General features: G+C 44.8%; 1 protein-coding gene across 1 annotated transcript in view; it reads left to right on the top strand.

Annotated features, from left to right (window-relative positions):
* DNHD1 (dynein heavy chain domain 1) overlaps positions 1 to 20181 on the top strand; it is a 156774-nt gene that overhangs the window by 9257 nt on the left and 127336 nt on the right. Inside the window, exons 3-12 of the mRNA XM_073612699.1 lie at positions 532 to 628; positions 1759 to 2353; positions 11269 to 11454; positions 11530 to 11733; positions 13174 to 13284; positions 14193 to 14349; positions 14889 to 15113; positions 16495 to 16638; positions 18337 to 18409; positions 18565 to 18794. Of these exons, the coding sequence (XP_073468800.1) occupies positions 556 to 628; positions 1759 to 2353; positions 11269 to 11454; positions 11530 to 11733; positions 13174 to 13284; positions 14193 to 14349; positions 14889 to 15113; positions 16495 to 16638; positions 18337 to 18409; positions 18565 to 18794 (1998 nt within the window). The 5' untranslated portion in view covers positions 532 to 555. The remainder of the gene's footprint in view (positions 1 to 531; positions 629 to 1758; positions 2354 to 11268; positions 11455 to 11529; positions 11734 to 13173; positions 13285 to 14192; positions 14350 to 14888; positions 15114 to 16494; positions 16639 to 18336; positions 18410 to 18564; positions 18795 to 20181) is intronic.

The raw sequence follows: 20181 nt of genomic DNA, 5'->3' as shown, positions 1-20181 counted from the left end.
TATTATTATGTGTGACTCATGGAGACGTGAGGGGACATTATTATGTGTTACACACGGGGAGGTGATGGGACGTTATTTTGTGTGACACGTGGGGATATGAGGAAACATTATTATGTGTGACACATAGGGATGTGAGGGGACATTATGTGTAACACATGGGGAAGTGAGGGGACATTCTTATATGTGAAACATGGGGAGGTAAGGGGACATTATTTTGCTTGACATATGGGGATATGAGGGAACCTTATTATGCGTGACACATTGGGATGTGACGGGTCACGGGACGTTATTATGTGCAGCACATGGGGAAGTGAGGGGATATTATCACATGGGAAGGTGATGGGACATTATTATGTGTGACGCAAGGAGGTGAGGAGACGTTGTTATGTGTGACACATGGGGAGGTGAGGGGACATTATAATGTGCGACTCATGGAAACATAAGGGGACATTATAATGTGTGACACACGGGGAGGTGATGTTGGATGTTGGTTGGTTTCAGATTCCTGTGACCAAATGTCTATTCTTCCAGGCTTCTCCACTTTACACTGATTTCATGGAAGATCCAACCAGATCCCCTGGAACCAGATTCCCCCCACTTCCTCGCTACATCACCCAACCTCAGCCAGGTAACCAACCCTCCAATCACCCTTATCTCTGTCTGTTTACACTGTCAGTGAGGCCAGCCACAGATGCAGAAACCCAATTGATCTGGTGGCATGGCCGGTTCTGAATTGGATTTACATTGTTGGGCACACAGCATAGTCTGACTTCTCACCAAAGATCAGTCTCGGAATGTTCCAGTATGTTGGAATTACTCTGCAACTGCTCCATCCTGCACAATGCCGTTGCTTGTAATTTAAAGGGAATGTCCACCCAGATCTGATAGTTTAGCAGCTGATAGCCTAAGTAACCTATGGCTGTTTTTATCACTCAAGGAAGCCAGCAGTAAGACATTGGCATCAGAGCTCTCAGCAGAACCCATCATGGGTAGATTTCATGATTTACAAAATGCAGCTGGATGATTGAGGCTCCGATCAACAACCAAAGTCAGCGGCCTGTGAAATATGAAGCTGCCTGATCTCCAACCCTGTTTTGATTATGCATGCATCTTATGTTTATTCACAGTTTCTTTATTTTGATTTGACCGCCAATAGACATGCGACCATATGTTCCCCTGCACTGGGTTCCTGGGACAGCAAACCTGCTGTGCCCAGTATGAAGGACTCCCACCATCCCTGTGCAGAGTTCCCAGGTCTGCACAACTGCTGTGCCCATTATGAGGGGTTCCCACCATCCCTTTGCTGAGTTCCCAGGTCTGCACACCTGCTGTGCCCATTAGGAGGGGTTCCCATCATCCCTGAACTGAGTTCCCAGGACTGTACACCTGCTGTGCCCAATAGGAGGGGTTCCCACCATCCTTGTGCTTAGTTCCCACGTCTGTACGCCTGCTGTGCCCATTATGAGGGGTTCCCACCATCCCTGTGCTGAGTTGTTCTGTACACTTGCTGTGCCAATTTTGAGGGGTTCCACCATCCCTGTGCTTAGTTCCTGGGTCTGTACCTGCTGTGCTCATTTTGAGGGGTTCCCACCATCACTGCTGGATTTTCACACTTCAAGATGTGTGGACTTGATCCAAGAACTGTGGTGGGAGTCCTCCGGATGTGTACAAAAGTAGTGGATGGCTCTGTAACCTGTGTTTTTCTTGATCTTTTCTCTCTGACCATACCCTCACAATGTCTTTATGTTTTTCTGGCAGGTGATGGTGATGGTGGTGTCCTGTCTCCTTCAGGTCACAGTCGGTGTACAGCATTAATTCCCGCTGAACATTTATGTTGTCATCTGTCAGAACTGCGCTCATCCTCCAGTCATGTGTCATCTGCCGATGTGTCTCAGGTGGCCGCCGAAGTGGTCCACTTCATCAGTGGCTCCCCTCTGGAGTTTGATCGCAGATGGTGGCTGCAGCTGGTGGACATCCTCAAGCTTCTCCAGCCGTTGCGGGAATTTTTGTCTGATGATCGTGGAATCCTCCTGCCAGCCCTGGAGAGAGTCCATCGACAGTATGAAGAACACCGGAGCACACTGAGTGACCTGGACATACCTGGCGCTCTGGCCGCTGCCTTCCCCCTGGACCACTCCACATTGTTCAAACTTCCCAAAGACCTGGAGAACCTCTACCAACCGCAACCCCCAGCTGTCCTCCTCCGAGACCTTCCACGCTACCTGGCCAGTGTGGGGACAAAGCTTGCCACATCTGAGTCCATATGGCTCCACAACCCGGGAAGCACTTCCATGGCACTGCGAACCAATCTACCTGTAGAGGTGTTTCCAGATATTGCACTGAGGTCGTTATGGTGAGTGACAATGTGATCTGTTCCACACACATTCTACATTCTACACAATCTACATTCATCGCTATCATCCCCTGCAGTTATGTGTAAGTCCTCATTCTCATGAGCATACTGAAGCGTAGGCATGTGTGAGGGCCATGTTTGCCCGCATAGGGATGTACTGGGGCTCCATACATCCCTGTGCAGGCAGTCCCATTTATGCCAATTGGGACTCAGCAGTTGCTCAGACAGCCACTGCTCCAAATTTGACAGATGTGCATGGGGAAAGACCCCGAAAGCAGATAGTGTTCATTTGGGGCCATGCACCTGCATGGCTGTCTTATTTGGAGCAACGCCAATGAAAAAAAGGGCATCCAAGAGGCGCTGGGACTTTGATATGAGTGTAGCACAGCCCCCTTGAGGACTGCTTGGACTTACCTGTTCTTCTGCATCGCCATGACTCTGTGAACACTCCAACCCACTTGACACTCTGGGTTCAGACATCTTCCACCACACCTTTAAATGACACGTCACGCAAGTAAAATATGTTTGTATTAAGTACACTTTTACTGGAGTAAGTAATGTGGTATTGATACACAGAAGAGGGGAATTGGTCTGCCGAGTGCTGGATAACAGTCCAGACTCGGGAGAATAATTTCCCTAAAAGACAGCTTAATACAGTTCAACAGCACAAAAACACAATTTACATATATGTACAATGAATTACCACTTGAAGTATAGCCTGTGTAGGCAGTAAAAGGTTAGCTATCTAGGACAGGCAGTCTCACACTAAAGGGGAACCCCAGGCCGGCCTATTCAACCTTTATATCCTAATGAGAGATCAGATGAAATAGGGGAGAGAATAGTGCCCTTTAAAAGGTAATAATAATAGTGTCCAAGATGCTGGCCTTATAGTCTTCACTGGTAGTTGGAGCTCATTAGATTGTATCCAATTAGGCACAATGGTGTGGTAATAGCCAAAGAGCTTACACAGGCTAGTGATATTCTTTGAAGTGGTTTTAAGTAAAGGTGTCTATGTACAGTGTTCCAACCAGAAATAAAGTGTTCTCAAGGTAAAGGTGTCTGTACACAGTGTTCAGATAAAGTAGCAAGGAAGGGTTGCAAAGAATGGGCAATTGCCCACTGACCAATGACCAAATCGGCTTACACCTTGCAGACAACGATCCTGGAAGAGACGTCCTCCAGCGATAACCCACGGCTGATGGATTCAGGCGACTGTAGTGTAGATCTGCTGGGTGGGTGCCGCGTGGATGTCTGACGAACAGCAGGCAGGCTTAGGCCCTCCAGGGGCCGGGTTGGAATCCCTCGATCACCGCGTGGTAGGCGGCAGCCTCTCTCCCCGCACAGGGAGATGTGCGCACAGCAAGGCCCAGGAACCCGGACCCTTTTATAGTTCCTCCCAGGAGTCTCTTTGGTTGTAGCAAGGATTCCTGGAATGTGCAGTCCAGATGTCATGTCACACAAAGAAAACGCTGGTCTGAAAGACTACTGATCCCACAATCCTTTCTGGTGGGGCTCACTGATGTGATGACAGTCACTGGCACACAGCACTAGAGGAATATGTCTATAGGTGAAGAATGATGGGGAATTGCACCATATTATGACTGTAGTCCACATCACTACATGAGTTTTTACAAGGTGATGAGAGGGCAAAAAACATTTGAAGAGCCCACAGACTCAGGTTAGGCTGCTCACAACAGACATGGCTACCCTCCAGTGGGTACTCCAGCAGGTTACCAGAAAAAGAAGTGCACATATGAAAGGAGCGAAGAGACCAAAAGATAAAAGAGTCCAAATTAATTTTTTGCTATTGTGCTAAAAGACAGCAATGCGTTTCGGGGATCAAAGGAACTCTCTCTTCATCAGGGCTTCAGTTAAAAATGAGCAGTTTGAGTGGACCTAAAGTAAGGCTTTTCTGTTTGAATCTGTGCAGGGAAGCTGATTAATATATACAAAGTAAGTGCAGTGCTAATAAAATAACAACATAGCAAAATTTACACATTTTCAAGTGAAAAAAATATAAAAAAGAAAACTAAAGCAGAGTCCCAGTGAAAATTTCAGTCCATGAAGAGAGAATAAAACAGACATCCATCCGTGTAATATATCGGTGGTGAATTGCAACGATTGAAATTGTGAAAAATCCTTTAAAGAATGTGCATCCAACTCCACACCCAAGTAAGTAGCCTGCTTACCAGCTATCCATGACTACTGAAACAGTAGTCTCACCCAGCACATGGAAATGGGTCTCCCCAAGACCCTTAACCACTTGCCGCCCGCCATATAGCAGAATGACGGCGGCAAAGTGGTTTCAAAATCCTGACTGGACGTCATATGACGTCCGCAGGATATTGAGCCGCTGCGCGCCCCCCGGGGGCACGCATTGCGGCGATCGTTGTTGCGGTGTGTCAGTCTGACACCCCGCAGCACCGATCTAGATAAAGAGTCTCTGACGGAGACTCTTTACCACGTGATCAGCCGTGTCCAATCACGGCTGATCGCGATGTAAATAGGAAGAGCCGGAGATTGGCTTTTCCTCACTCGCGTCTGACAGACGCGAGTAGAGGAGAGCCGATCGGCTGCTCTCCTGACAGGTGGGGTCTGTGCTGATTGTTTATCAGCACAGCCCCCCTCGGATCCTACCCAGGACCACCAGGGAAGCCGCCCAGGACCACCAGGGAAGCGATCCACACTGGACCACCAGGTATGCCCCTAGACCACCAGGGAAATGCCACTGTGTGCCCAGGCAGCTGCCAATTTGTGCTCAGGCAGCTGCCAGTCAGTGCCCACTTCAATGCCTACCACTGCCAGTGCCACCAGGGATGCCCATCAGTGCCTCATATCAGTGCCATGTATCAGTGCCCATCAGTGCCACATATCAGTGCCGCCTATCAGTGCCCATCAGTGCCGCCTATCAGTGCCCATCAGTGCCCAGCAGTGCCGCCTATCAGTGCTGCCTATCAGCGCCACCCTATCAGTGCCCAGCAGTGCCGCCTTTCATTGCCCATCAGTGTCGCCTATCGGTGCCCATCAGTTCCAACCAGTGCCACCCAGTGCCACCCATCAGTGCCTTTCAGTGCCGCCTATCAGTGCCCATCAGTGCTGCATATGAGTGCCACCCATCAGTCCCGCCTACCAGTGCCCATCAGTGCCGCATATCAGTGCCCATCGTCAGTGCCCGTCAGTGCCCGTTCATTGGTGCCACCTCATCGGTGCCGCCGTATCAGTGCCTGTCAGTGCCGCCTTATCAGTGCCCATCAGTGAAAGAGAAAACTTACTTATTTACAATTTTTTTTAACAGAAACAAAAGCAAAACTTTTATTTTTTTCAAAATTTTCGGTCTTTATTTATTTGTTTAGCAAAAAATAAATACCGCAGAGGTGATAAAATACCACCAAAAGAAAGCTCTATTTGTGGAAACAAAATGATAAAAATTTAGTTTGGGCACAGTGTAGCATGACCGCGCAATTGTCATTCAAACTGCGACAGCACTGAAAGCTGAAAATTGGTCTGGGCAGGAAGGTTCCTAAGTGCCCTGTATTGAAGTGGTTAAAGATGTCCGGAACCACAGCTAGGACGATACCACTCAAAAAATATAAAAGAAAATGCTTCCATAGTGCAGTACTTTATAAAAATGAATTTAATATAATAAGTGGGTTGCACTTACAAGATGTAAAACATTCAAAGACAATACAGCAGTGTGTCTTGTAATGAAGACCGCGGCATCTCCTCTGGCTTCCCTTCACTTCCTATTTCGTTTGCCCATCAACCTCCTGGGAGGAAAAAAACGTGATGACGTCACCATCGTAGGTTCCACCCTACGCGTTTTGTCACTATCGGACATCGTCTGGGGATTGGCCAGGCCAGGGAAGCTGATTGCTGGATTAGGATTCCTGGCCAGCAGTATCTGCATCAGCAGTCAAAATAAGAAATAGAGAGCAACAGCTGTCTTTGTGCAGGCGCTGCATTCCAATTGACATGAATGGGACTTCCTGCACGGGACACCAGTGTATCCCCGTGTGGGCAAGCAGGCCTTGCACGGGTGTACACTGTAGTTTGCCTGTGTGAATGAAGCCTATTCATTAATATATCAGTAAACGCTGTGTGGCAGAGCTATGGTAATCTCAGAACTGGATGGAAAACAAAACAGCAAAATGTTTACAATACTGTATATGCATTTTAATTATGCATTTAGCTGTTTGCCTAGAGTTCAGATTTTAACTGGACTGGTTCTGCAATGTTGAAGGTAATTAGAGCACGGATTTGGAGGTGCACAGAGTGTCATTGGAAACATGGGGAGCCCTTGCAGACACGGGGCACAGGAGGTGCAGTGACACTGAGACACAAGGGAAGGGGTACTTGGCACAGGCAGACACTGGAGGCAAGGAAGGGGGGATGTCATGTCAGTTTAGGTGTACTGACACATTGCTCGAATACCAAGCCATGTGCCCCCATCCCTTTAATTTACAGTTTCGTTATTTATACAAGTAACTTACTTGACTCCATGATTCTGACATTCATTAGAACTGAGAAAGCTACTAGGATGAACAGCGAAATGTCTTCAACATCACAGAACAAGTCTACTCGAATGTGACCACTAATTCAATGCGATTACTTTTAGGGCTCATTCATAAATGCGGTAACCCTTGCCCCTCTCTGAACAGCAGTCTGCAGTTGATCACTTTTCAAAGACGTTTGACATGTGGAGAAAAGGCGATATGTCACCACCTGCTTTTCCCTGTAAATGCTGCCCCACCATGCATACATCACACGCAATTGTGGGGCGGTCCTGTGCACTTAAAGCGGAACTAAATCCACAGTTACATTAAAGGCATGTTCTGAATAATAACTTTTACGGTTCCTAGTGTGCTTATGTTGGATCTCAAACTAAGACCCCTTTCACACTGGGGCGCTTTTCAGGCATTTTAGCGCTAAAAACAGCACCTGTAAAGCTCTTCTCAAGCCACCCCAGTGTAAAAGCCAGAGTGCTTTCACATTGGAGCAGTGTGCTTGCGGGACGAGAAAACAAGTCCTGCAAGCAGCATCTTTGGGGCGATGCGGGAGCCCTATATAAATCGCTCCTAAACCTCCCCTGCTCAATTAAATGAATGGGCAGCGCTACCGAAGCGCTTGCAAAGTGCTTTGGCGGGGCTGCAACACGGGTGCTGTTAACCCTTTCTTCAGCCGCTAGTGGGGGTTAAAAGCGCCCCGGTAGCAGCCGAATAGCGCCGCTATAACTAAAACTAACAGCGCTTTGCCGCTAACTCCCACACCGCCCCAGGGTCAAACCACCAAATGGATGGTGTCATAGCTGATCACATGTGCATCACCATGGCAACTGCAGATCAAGCAGAGGCTAAAAGCGAAGCTACCGTGGCTGTAAAGGATAGGAGGGTATTGCTCTACTTTAAGTCCCTATTCATGCCTCAGCGTTTTGTAGCTCAAAGGAGAAAAAATCAAGTCACCAGAAGCCAAACACCTGAAACTCAAAAATGTTCTGGAGCTTTTTTTGTAGCTCGAATCAGGCAGATTGGTGCGCTTTTGAAGCCTTTGTTGTTCCATAGAAATGCATGGAAATTGATTTGAGTGTTTTTTTTTTTTTTTTTTTAAGCATTTTGTCACACATTTTTGAGTGTTTTTCTGCTCAAATGCAATAATTAAATAAAAATAAATAAATAATAAATAATATTAACCCCGAATTCTAAACCCTAATCCTAACCCCTATATTAACCCCTAACTCCTAATCCTAACCCCAAACCCTAATATTAACCCCTGACTCCTAATCCTAACCCCTAACCCTAATATTAACCCCTAACTCCTAATCCTAACCCCTAACCCTAATATTAACCCCTAACTCCTAATCCTAACCCCAAACCCTAATATTAACCCCTAACCCTAATCCTAAATTCTATATTAATCCTAATTTTAACCCCTAACTCCTAATCCTAACCCCTAACCCTAATATTAACCCCTAATGCCTAATCCTAACCCCTAACCTAATATTAACCCCTAACCCTAATCCTAAACCCTAACTCCTTATCCCAACCCTAATATTAACCCCTAACCCTAATCCTAAATTCTATATTAATCCTAATCTTAAACCCTAACTCCTAATCCTAAACCCTAACTCATAATCCTAACCCCTAACCCTAATATTAACCCCTAACTCCTAATCCTAAACCCTAAATCCTAACTCCTTATCCTAACCCTAATATTAACCCCTAACCCTAATCCAAAACCCTAACTCCTTATCCTAATCTTAATATTAACCCCTAATCCTAACCCCTAACCCTAATATTAAGCCTTAACCCTAATCCTAAACCCTAACTCCTTATCCTAACCCCTAACTCTAATCCTAAACCCTAACTCCTAATCCTAAACTCTAACCCTAATAATAACCCATAATCCTAAACCTTAACTCCTAATCCTAACCCTAATATTAACCCCTAATCCTAAACTCTAACCCGTGATCCTAACACTGGTCCTAAACCCTAACTCCTAATCCTAACTCCTAATCCTAACCCTAATATTAACCCCTAACCTAATCCTAAACCCTAACCCCTAATCTTAACCCCTAATCCTAACCCCTAACCCTACTAACCCCTAACCCTAATCCTAACTCCTAATCCTAATAATAACCCCTAAACCTAATCCTAAACCCTAACTGCTAATCCTAACCCATAACCCTAACATTAACCCCTAATCCTAAACCCTAACTCCTAATCCTAACCTCAACCCTAACATTAACCCCTAACCCTAATCCTAAACCCTAACTCCTAATCCTAACCCCTAACCTTAATATTAACACCTAATCTTAACCCTAATATTGACCCCTAACCCTAATCCTAGCACCTAACCCTAATATTGACCCTTAACGCTAATATTAACCCCTAATCCTAAACCCTAATATTGACCCCTAATCCTAAACCTAACCCTAATATTAACCCCTAACCTTAATCCTAAACCCTAACTCCTAATCCTAACCCTAATATTAACCCCTAATCCTAAACCATAACCCCCAATCCTAACCCTAATATTAACCCCTAACCCCTAATCCTAACCCTAATATTAACCGCTAACCGTAATCCTAAACCCTAACTCATACAGTGCCTTGAAAAGGTATTCATACCCCTTGACATTTTCCACATTTTATCATGTTACAACCAAAAACGTAAATTTATTTTATTGGGATTTTATGTGATGGACCAAAACAAAGTGGCACATAATTGTGAAGTGGAAGGAAAATGATAAATGGTTTTCAAAATTTTTCACAAATAAATATCTGAAAAGTGTGGCGTGCATTTGTATTCAGCCCCCTTTACTCTGATACCCCTAACTAAAATCTAGTGAAACCAATTGCCCTCAGAAGTCACCTAATTAGTATGTAGAGTCCACCTGTGTGTAATTTAATCTCAGTATAAATACAGTTCTTCTGTGAAGCCATCAGAGGTTTGTTAGAAAATCTTAGTGAACAAACAGCATCATGACGGCCAAGGAACACACCAGACAGTCAGGGATAAAGTTGTGGAGAAGTTTAAAGCAGGGTTAGGTTATAAAAAATATCCCAAGCTTTGAACATCTCACAAAGCACTGTTCAATCCAACATCCAAAAATGGAAAGAGTATGGCACAGCTGCAAACCTACCAAGACATGGCCGTCCACCTAAACTGACAGGCCAGGCAAGGAGAGCATTCATCAGAGAAGCAGCAAGCTGCAGAGATCCACAGCTCTGGTAGGAGAATCGGTCCACAGGACAACTATTAGTCGTGCTCTCCACAAATCTGGCCCTTCAAGGAAGAGTGGCAAAAAGAAAGACATAAGAAGTCCTGTTTGCAGTTTGTGAGAAGCCATGTGGGGGACACAGCAAACATCTGGAAAAAGGTGCTCTGGTCAGATGAGACCAAAATTGAACTTTTTGGCCTAAAAGCAAAACGCTATGCATGGTGGAAAACTAACACTGCACATCACCCTGAACACACCATTCCCACCGTAAAACATGGTGGTTGCAGCATCATGTTGTGGGGATGTTTTTTCTTCAGCAGGGACAGAGAAGCTGGTCAGAGTTGATGGGAAGATGGATGGAACCAAATTCAGGGCAATCTTAGAAGAAAACCTGTTAGAGTCTGCAAAAGACTTGAGACTAGGGCGGAGATTCACCTTCCAGCAGGACAACGACCCTAAACATACAGTCAGAGCTACAATGGAATGGGTTTGATCAAAGTATATTTATGTGTTAGAATGGCCCAGTCACAGTCCAGACCTAAATCCAATTGAGAATTTGTAGCAAGACTTGAAAATTGCTGTTCACAGACGCTCTCCATTCAATCTGACAGAGCTTGAGCGATTTTGCAAAGAAGAATGGGCAAAAATGTCCCTCTCTAGATGTGCAAAGCTGGTAGAGACATCCCCAAAATACTTGCAGCTATAATTGCAGTGAAACTTGGTTCTACAAAGTATTGACTCCGGGGGGGCTGAATACAAATGCATGGCACACTTTTCACACATATTTTTCTTTTTGAATGTTGAAAACCATTTATCATTTTCCTTCCACTTCACAATTATGTGCCACTTTGTGTTGGTCTATCACATAAAATCCCAATAAAATACATTTACGTTTTTGGTTGTAACATGACAAAATGTGGAAAATTTCAAGGGGTATGAATACTCTTTCAATGCACTGTATTCTGCTGTCTCTCTCATGTATTAGTTGTCTTCTTTACTCTCTACACCAACTCTGTCTGTATATTCTGCTGCCTCTCGCTGTTGTCAGTTGTCCAGCTGACTCTCTTCTTTGACTGTCTCTCTCCATTGCTGGTTGTACAGCAGACTCTCTTCATTGACTGTCTCTATGTTTTGTTGTCTCCCTCATGTACCATTGATAGCTCAGCTTTCTCATACACAGTGCATTTTCTTCTTCTCAGGCAGGTCCCCACCCATCCATTTCCTCCTCCTTCTCCTCCTCGCCAGCGGTTGCGCCGAGAGAGGAGCGCGAAAGGCGTGTCTGCTGACATCAGTGGGTACACAGCTGCAGAGCTGCTGGTCCAGTACAGACATCTGGGCAAAGTTGTCTTCCTCTATCTTAACAAGATGAATGGGATCAGGGATTGGTAAGTGTCAGGATCCACAGAGTATTTCCATCACAAAAAGGCCCCGTTTATCAGAGAAATTTCATGTCTTTGCAGCCACTATGACCTACATATCGTTCCACCATCTCAACTTCACCCAGAACACTTTGTCTTCTCACCATTTGGGATTCTCCATGTGGACCCACTGGATGGTTCTGAGACGTTGGAGCTTGGCGTGTGGCACCGGGAGGCCGTGGTGTGCCGAGCTGTGAGGACCACCCCGTTCTTTAGAGATTTCTTGAAGAGAAGAGCGATAAAGCGGTGAGACTTCTCCACCTGCCATACCTCTCTGTTACTGTGGCATATCAGAGCTTAGACACGTTCTGTGTAATAAGGGGTTGGGTAGTGGGATGAGGCATTAGTTGTCTGCTGAGTAAAGAAACATTTTGTGAAGTTTCCAGAGTGCTGTTACAAATATATTGAGGTTACAGAAAGTGCACCTAGAGGCCAAGATTAAGCCCCGGGGGCAGGGCAAAACGCGTTTGGGGCATGGCCTAGATGGAGTGAGCTAATGCTGCCATTATCTGCTGTATACGTGACTTGGTGTGGGGCTATTGGAATACCTTCTATCATTTTACAGCTGCAGACAAATGTCAAGACATATCCAGCACAAAGATACAACTCAGTAATATCCTTAAAGAAAACCAGTCACTAATGGGCATTTCATTATAATATCACAGTCTTTCAGTGGATGTTGGGGATTTTCTGGCAGGTTCTTCCATATTAATAGACTAGATTATGAAAATCAGTCTATTTATGAACCCTTACCACCATGGCAAGTTCTGGTGCCTTAATAAAGAGAACCAGTCTCATGGAGACTTAAACGGAAGGGGGGTGATGTCATGATCTCCACTTCCAATCAAAGAATGCCTTGTTTTTATTGAAGAAAAAGAAAAAAAATACAAGACTTTCTCTGAATGGTGGCGGTGCTGAGCAAGCTACACTGCTGGTCAGTATTGAACCCAGGAGACTGCTGCTATCACTGTAGTAGTGGCACAGGGATCGGTCAAGTAGGAGATATGCATACTTACATTGGTCCAAGCTAGACCAATGTAACTATGCTATAAAAATCCTATATAAACTTCAGATTTCAAGTGTTATTATGACAATATATTATTCTCTTCCTACAGAGCATTAAAAAGGCAGTGTATTACCCTCATCCTACAGACTATTATTAAGCAGTTGGTATTACCCTCTTCCTACAGAAGGGTACAATTTGTTACCTACATTTCTACCTAATTCCTGCTTTACATCATCATCTGATCGCTCTGTGTCCTGCTGGCTTCTGACACCTTATTTTCAGCCAGAGGTTAGCAAATATCGGGAAACTGACCAATGAGGCATTCGTGTCTGGGCTCCCCATCTCTGTAGATGCTGATGTTGACCATGAATTGAAGGATTTATTTTCATTGTAGAGTATCCAGAGGGCAACTTTAGTATCTGGTACAATGAAAGAGTTACGTTCAAGAGAAATGTTCTTGGGTTCCTCTCATTCTCCTCACTTATTGAAAGGCTTCCACTGTCAATTTCTCCTTACTGACCTCTGCCTGTTTCTGAGGGAACCTTGTTATCTGCCTGCCCTGACCTTTTGCCTGCTTCTTGATGAGTCTATTTGTCCACCTGCTTTGATCTTTTTTTCCAATTTGACCGGTACCCTGCCTGCCGCTTTAGTAGCATTCTTCATTTCTTTCCTTCTTACAGATGGAGAATGAATGTCTGCCAGATCCGCTTTCTCAGGAAACAGGAATTCATAAGCAGAAACCTTGTCCAGGCTGTCCCCCATTATGCAGCATCCCTGCAGCATGTCCTAAGGTGAGTGTCCAAAGCACAGTTGAATGCCCAATAGGGTGAATTGCTACTATATAACTATATACTACTATTTAACTTTCTTGCACAATATCCACAAGTTAATGTCCAAATTGCCCCCATTATACAGCATCTCCAAAGCATGTCCACTTTTTTAAAGTAAATTTTTTACTACTAAATCCAAGTTCACCATTACATGGAACAATTAATCACATCATACAGAACAGTAGTATCACAGAAATATGCATGGAACTGCAACAAAGAGGCAGGATTCACAGGTTTTGGCAGCAGGGCGCCAATACCCTGCAAGTCAGGACTGAGTGTGGCCAGGAGCAGTGCAAGACAGCTAGTGGGAGAGCACTTCTCAGAGACTGAGCTTAGTGCAGCCAGGTGCAGTGCAAGACAGTCAGGAGCCATACTACTACTGCTACTACTACAACTACTATAAATTGAGAGAAAGTACATTGCAGCCTAAAGTTGTGCAATATACCTTGCATTCTGTACAGACAGTCAGAAGTTTAGCCATCCTCAAGTTGTCCAAGTTGTACAGTTCGAGGTATCCCATGCTTCCATCCCTATCCAAGTTCATTACTCCCCAATAAAACCGCCAAAAATGAAGCTCCTAGATTGATTATTGAGCCTGTAGAAGAACGCTAAAAATGCCTGGCTTTGGGTGCTGTAAAGGGGGAAACAGGCTCCTTCCAGTGTAGTGCTGCATATCTACAGTATACTCTTGGATTGCAAAATAAGATGTTGGACAGGCAGCGGACGCAATACTTTCTGGTGTATTTCTTAGTTGTATATTTTAGTCCTCCAGACTTTGCTCTTTCTATACTCCCCCATGTGAGAAGTTCACTTTTGTTGGTGTGGCTCTGTCTCCTTGAAGAACCTGTAACGTTTTCTTCTGTCCTCAGGCTTCTCCAGGAGTTGGCAGATATCCCCTGGCTTCCTGTCAGCCCATCCTGTACTCAGTCTATTCAGCAAATGGAATTAACCTTGTCAGAATTTAGATGTGAGGCTGGAAACCATCTGTATCGCCTGCTGGCCCTGGTGGTCAAAATCCTGGAGCTGGTAGGGCCTTTTTATGTGTAGAGAAAGCAATAACTTCTCTGTTTATGTGTTTATATAACAGAAACATAGTAATATAGCAAAATAAATTCACTTATGTGTGGGGCTCTGTATAGTTCCTGACTGCTTAGCTTATAGAAACCATGGGGGAACCCTCCAAATCAAATCCTCAGACAGTTGGACATTTCCATGAATTATAGCACAACACAGCCTCTGCTTTATACAAGAGTGACATGTCTACTTAACAATGACATTCAAGGGGGGGGAAACAGACTTGGTGGGGTTTAAGATGTGGAGACTTAATAGGACTAAGTTATCTAAGACCAAAAATTTCAAACATTGTTTGAAAATGTAAGGCATGGAGCACAAGAGAATTAGACATGACACAACAAAGAGACCATGAGACGGTGCATACCTTGAATAAATAAGACAAAAACCTGCAAATGACAGGACTAACGTAGGTTAATAGAACTGGCCAGCCTGTATTGGGTGACTTTACTATATGGCATTGTTAATATTTTTAACTCTTATTTCCTGTGAAGGTGAGAGAGGACACATACACCTTGCTGAAGACCACACAGATGGATGCCCAACTAGCCCAGTCCAAGCACAGGCCAGTAAAGAGCTCCAGGGGGGGACATCAACAAGTGGAATCCTGGCTGCATCGACTTGGCAACTTTGCTTCTCTTGTTGGTCATATGATTTGCCAGAACCTGTCCAGTGTCATCCAGCAAAATATCCTGGCCTTTGTTAATGATGTAATCCAGGTGAGACATGTTGTCATCCCTCACAGCCAGGGCTATGGGCTCTTGGAAGCAGTGGCAAGATAATATGGGTAGATGTGCAGAAGGTAAAAAGAGGCCTTATCAAATCTTACTCCTATTGTAGCTCAGGCTTTTTAGTTTAAAACATACTACTGTCTGCATTGAGTATGTTCTCCTTGTATCTGTGTAGGCTTCCTCCAAGTGGTGTTATGTATTTAGTCCCTTCAGTCTTGCACAGTTGTACAGTCTCCTCTCCTGCACTGAAATGGCTTACTCTGATGCACACTGTAAGCTTCTCACAATGTGCACTAGAAGCTGCAGCAAATTAGATACAGCCCGCTTCACAGAGAACCAGTGATGCCATCTCCAAATCTAAAATAAGGTATGAAACAGAAGCTAAAAGGTTGTTTTTTTCCCACCTTTTAGGAAAAAATAATAAATGTGCATATTTTTGCAGGTGAAAAAAATGTGCATTTGTTATTTTTTCCTACAGGAACCTGCAATCAGTTTATTGCGGATGCAATGTCAGGCTCCTACATACTCTCCCTCCAGCTTTCTGACAGTACCTCCATATGGGCTTTCAGTTAGAAACCGGGAAAAAGAGTGAATGGACTATGAGCTGATCAATGCGTTTGTAGTCCATTGAGAACTACGAGTCTGTCTGTCACTGTGGCAGATGAAACCTGTAGTTTACTCATTCCTCTTGAATGAATGATGTGGCTGTATGCAGCTGTGCGGATCGTGCTGATTTAAATGTGACAGCAGCTGTGGTGGTGAAGATCCCTCACCTGCTGTTACAAGGAAAGAGGGTCAGGGGGAGAGGGGGGACAGGAGCATGAACATAACACATGTTACTCCCTAAATATGGGAAAAAAACTGAGATTGCAAAATATAAAGAGATTAAACTTTAGCTTCCAAAGTTCCTTCCCTTCCTTGCTCTATCCAAAACTAAATGAAAACTTTTGGCTGGAGTTGGGTTTCAATAAAATCTAAGTTTTTGGAATAATTTTGCGTTTTTTATTGGATACTTTGTCTAGGTTTAAGCACACAGTGCTTTTTGTTGAGGCTGTGCTGTTCCTCCCTGTAAAATATAACTTTCTAGAAGAGTGCAATAGAGACAGAAGAAGACAAGGAGAGAGGCATCTCTGGGTGTAGATCTTATGACAGTTTTAATAAGCTCCACCCCCCCCACCCCCCATGACCCTCAGACTCCTATTGTCTTTTTAGACAGTTTTTTATATAATTCATATTATATATCATATTACCATTTAACTTGTTGGATATTTTGATCCAGTTCCTTGCGCCTTTACTTGTCTCAATAGGGACAGAAGAAAGATGGGGACCATTATATTCATTCACTGATAAAACGTCTTTCTGCTCACAGACTCCGCCGGTACATGAATTGCCTTTCCTGCAAGTCAGCCTGGAGTTTGGGGAGGCAGCGGAGCTGACCCTCTGCCCTTCTGAAGATCAAATACAAAAAAGCTTCACTCAGGCGCTGGACTCTGTACTGACTTCTGTCCTGCAGGTACTGAGCCATCTACCCTCACCTTTATTTCATCAATGTTCTTCTATTTAACAGCTGCAGTGCTAATATTTATACAGTCAGTATTGGGACATCAACACAATTCTAATCTTTTTGGCTCTATACACCATCACAATTGATTTGAAATGAAACAAACAAGATGTGCTTTAACTGCAGACTTTCAGCTTTAAATTGAGGGTATTTACATCAAATCAGGTGAACAGTGTAGGAATTACAACAGTTTGTATATGTGTCTCCCACTTTTTAAGGGACCAAAAGTAATGGGACAATTGGCTGCTCAGCTGTTCCAATGCCAGCTTTGTGTTATTCCCTCATTATCCCATTTACAAGGAGCAGATAAAAGGTCCAGAGTTCATTTCAAGTGTGCTATAGGATATTATTTGTTTTAGTTTCTGAGCAACAGATATCATCTGTTTAACTACCTGTTTAATCTATCTATCTGTTTAACTATGGTGAGGAACTAAGGATGGAGCTAAGCAGGTACTGAATGCCCCAACGTAGGATAAATTCTACAGGTCAAGACTCAATTTTTCTACACCTTAAAAGAGAAGTATGGGAATGTTTTGTTTGTTAGAATCATACTTACATAGGTGGATGCAGCATCAGTCCGATGCTGCATCTTTCCCCCACCGGCTCTAACACAGAGAACCGAGCGATCGCACACAGCTGATCGCTCGGTTCTCAAAGCACCCTAAGCAGAGAGCTGGTGATTGTTAGTGACAGGCTCTCTGCTCTGCCCCCCATGCTCACTGGAGCGCTGGGTGGTGGAGGGGGCTCAGGCTGTCAGTGGCTCGCTTAAAGGCTGAGGCAGGTGCCAGTCCAGGCATGTGGGTGGATCCCGGCCATATGGACGCGATTTTTCCTTAGGCTCGACAGGCTCTTTGACATCAGCCGACAGCGGGCTTTAGCCCACTGTCTAGTGTAAATGGGTCACAGGAGTACAGAATGGACTGCACCCCTCTTTAAAGCGGAACTTCAGTCTGCCCCCACCTCAGGCTCCACCATAATGGTGCATCTGCAGATGTGTCCCACAGTCTCTGCCTGGCCTTTGGGTCCTGACAGAGCCTGTAGACATGCATAAAGGCAGGGCAGTCTGCAGAATTCCTTGGACACAGTTTTTGTGTGTGCGCAGGGAAACCCCGCACATGCTCAGATGCCCAGGGACCTGACGCATGAACAGATTTGCTGCAGGGCTCTCAGTACCCGAGAGCCCTGAATGCACAGGTAACAGCATAAATAAAGCAATTATAAAGAAAACTGAAACCTATGCAAACTTCCTGACACAGAAGATGGGATTATTATGGAATACCTAAAACAGGGAGATTCTACGACTTTCACACCTCTCATCCTGTTCTTCGACAACCAACGTCTACACATTCACCTAGTGATTGGTTGAAGGCATCAGTGCTACCTGTGTGGAGATAAATGCCGGTGGTGGTGGGGGGGAGATATGTTCCTGACACTCATTGGAGCCAAAGAAGTGGCTTAGGGAATCTATGAAATGTCTTCAACATTACAGAACACACCCAGTAGAATGTAACTACAGTACTACTACTAGATATTTCAGCTTTATGAAGTTCCCTAAAAACTGACCCACATATCAGAACTCTCCTTGGAGCTCCTCCTGTTCCTTATTCCAGTAAATTGTGAATTATGAACTTTATACCTCTTCCCCCACAGGTGACAGAGCTGTTTCTCCAGAATAAGGTGAATCAGTCTTCATCAGCCATCTTGTTGGATGCCAAAGAGCCCGGTAATAGAGCCATTTCACTGTGTGTTTGAGTGATGTTCTTATAACAGGTCACTGCTATCAAAAAACGATTAATCCTGTGTGCTGATATCCAGTAATTGGGTTTCTCCTAATGGTACTAATAGTAATAATACAAAAAATTCTGGGTTGTTTTTCAGATTGCCCCACTCTCCTAGCCTTAAGTGAGGAGCAAATACGGACAGTTATTCATTCTCCGGCCCCCCCGCCTGGTACATGCAGAGAACTGCCCAAAGATGGAGAGCTGAGGATTAAGGGACACCTTCATAGATCTCATTATCTGCCCCTGAATCTCACATCACTTTCATACCTCATCAGCAGTGACCCCTCCATCGGCCAAGCCAGAGAGATGCTGCAGAGACGGCTGGAGGTGAGTAAGAGACTATAGAGATTACTAGGAGTGAGTGAGAAACTGCTAGGAACTGTATAAGAGACTATCGGAGTTGAGCGAGAAACTGCTATGGGTTAGTGAGGGAGTGCAGAGACTGCTGGAGGTGAATGAGAGTCTTCATAGCCTGCATGAAGGAAATGGGAATCTACTTATGTGAATGGTAGTCTTCAGAGACTGCTGGAAGTGAAGAGGAAACTGTAGAGACTGTTAGAAGTGAAAGGGAGTCTGCACAGACTATTGGAAGTGAAAGGAAGAATTCAGAGACTGCTGGAAGTGAATGGTAGTCTGTAGATGCCATTGGAAGTGATTGAGACACTGCAGAGACTGCTGGAAGTGAATGAGAGATTGCAGAGACTGCTGGAATCTAAACGAGAGACTGCAGAGACTGCTGGAAGTGAATGAGAGATTGCAGAGACTGCTGGAATCTAAACGAGAGACTGCAGAGTTTGCTGGAAGTGAATGAGAGATTGCAGAGACTGCTGGAAGGGAGCGAGAGATTGCAGAGACTGCTGGAAGTGAATGAGAAACTGCTGGAAATGAATGAGGGACTGCAGAGACTGCTGGAAGTGAATGAGGGACTGCAGAGACTGCTGGAAGTGAATGAGGGACTGCAGGCACAACTGGATGTGAATGAGATACTGCTGGAAGTGAATGAGAGTCTGCAGAGACTGTTGCAAGTGAATTCAAGACTACAGAGACTTCTGGAAGTGAATGAGAGATTGAAGAGACTGCTGGAAGTAAATGAGAGACTGCTGGAAGTGAATGAGGGACTGCATAGTTTGCTGGAAGTGTATGAGAGATTGCAGAGACTGCTGGAAGGGAATGAGAGACAGAAGAGACTGCTGGAAGTGCATAGGAGACCGCAGAGACTGCTAGAAGTGAATAAGGGACTGCAGAGACTGCTGGAAGTGAATGAGAAACTGCTGGAAGTAAATGAGGGACTGCAGAGACTGCTGGAAGTGAATGAAAGATTGCAGAGACTGCTGGAAGTGAGAGACTGCAGAGACTGCTGGAAGTGAATGAGGGACTGCAGAGACTGCTGGAAGTGAGAGAATGCAGAGACTGCTGGAAGTGAATGAGGGACTGCAGAGACTGATGAATGTGTATGAGCGACTGCTGGAAGTGAATGAGGGACTGCAGAGACTGCTGGAAGTGAATAAGAGACTGCTGGAAGTGAATAAGAGACTGCTGGAAGTGAACGAGGGACGTCAGAGAAAGCTGGATGTGAATGAAAGACTGCAGAGACTGGTGGAAGTGAATGAGAGACTGCTGGAAGTGAATGAGAGATTGCAAAGACTGCTGGAAGTGAATGAGAGACTGCAGAGACTGTTGCAAGTGAATGCAAGACTACAGAGACTGCTGGAAG

Source organism: Aquarana catesbeiana, linkage group LG02 (genome assembly GCF_042186555.1).
Source record: "Aquarana catesbeiana isolate 2022-GZ linkage group LG02, ASM4218655v1, whole genome shotgun sequence".
NCBI classification, from domain to species: domain Eukaryota; kingdom Metazoa; phylum Chordata; class Amphibia; order Anura; family Ranidae; genus Aquarana; species Aquarana catesbeiana.
The sequence above is the reverse complement of the archived record's forward strand: the minus strand, read 5'-3'. Positions and strand labels throughout refer to the sequence as shown.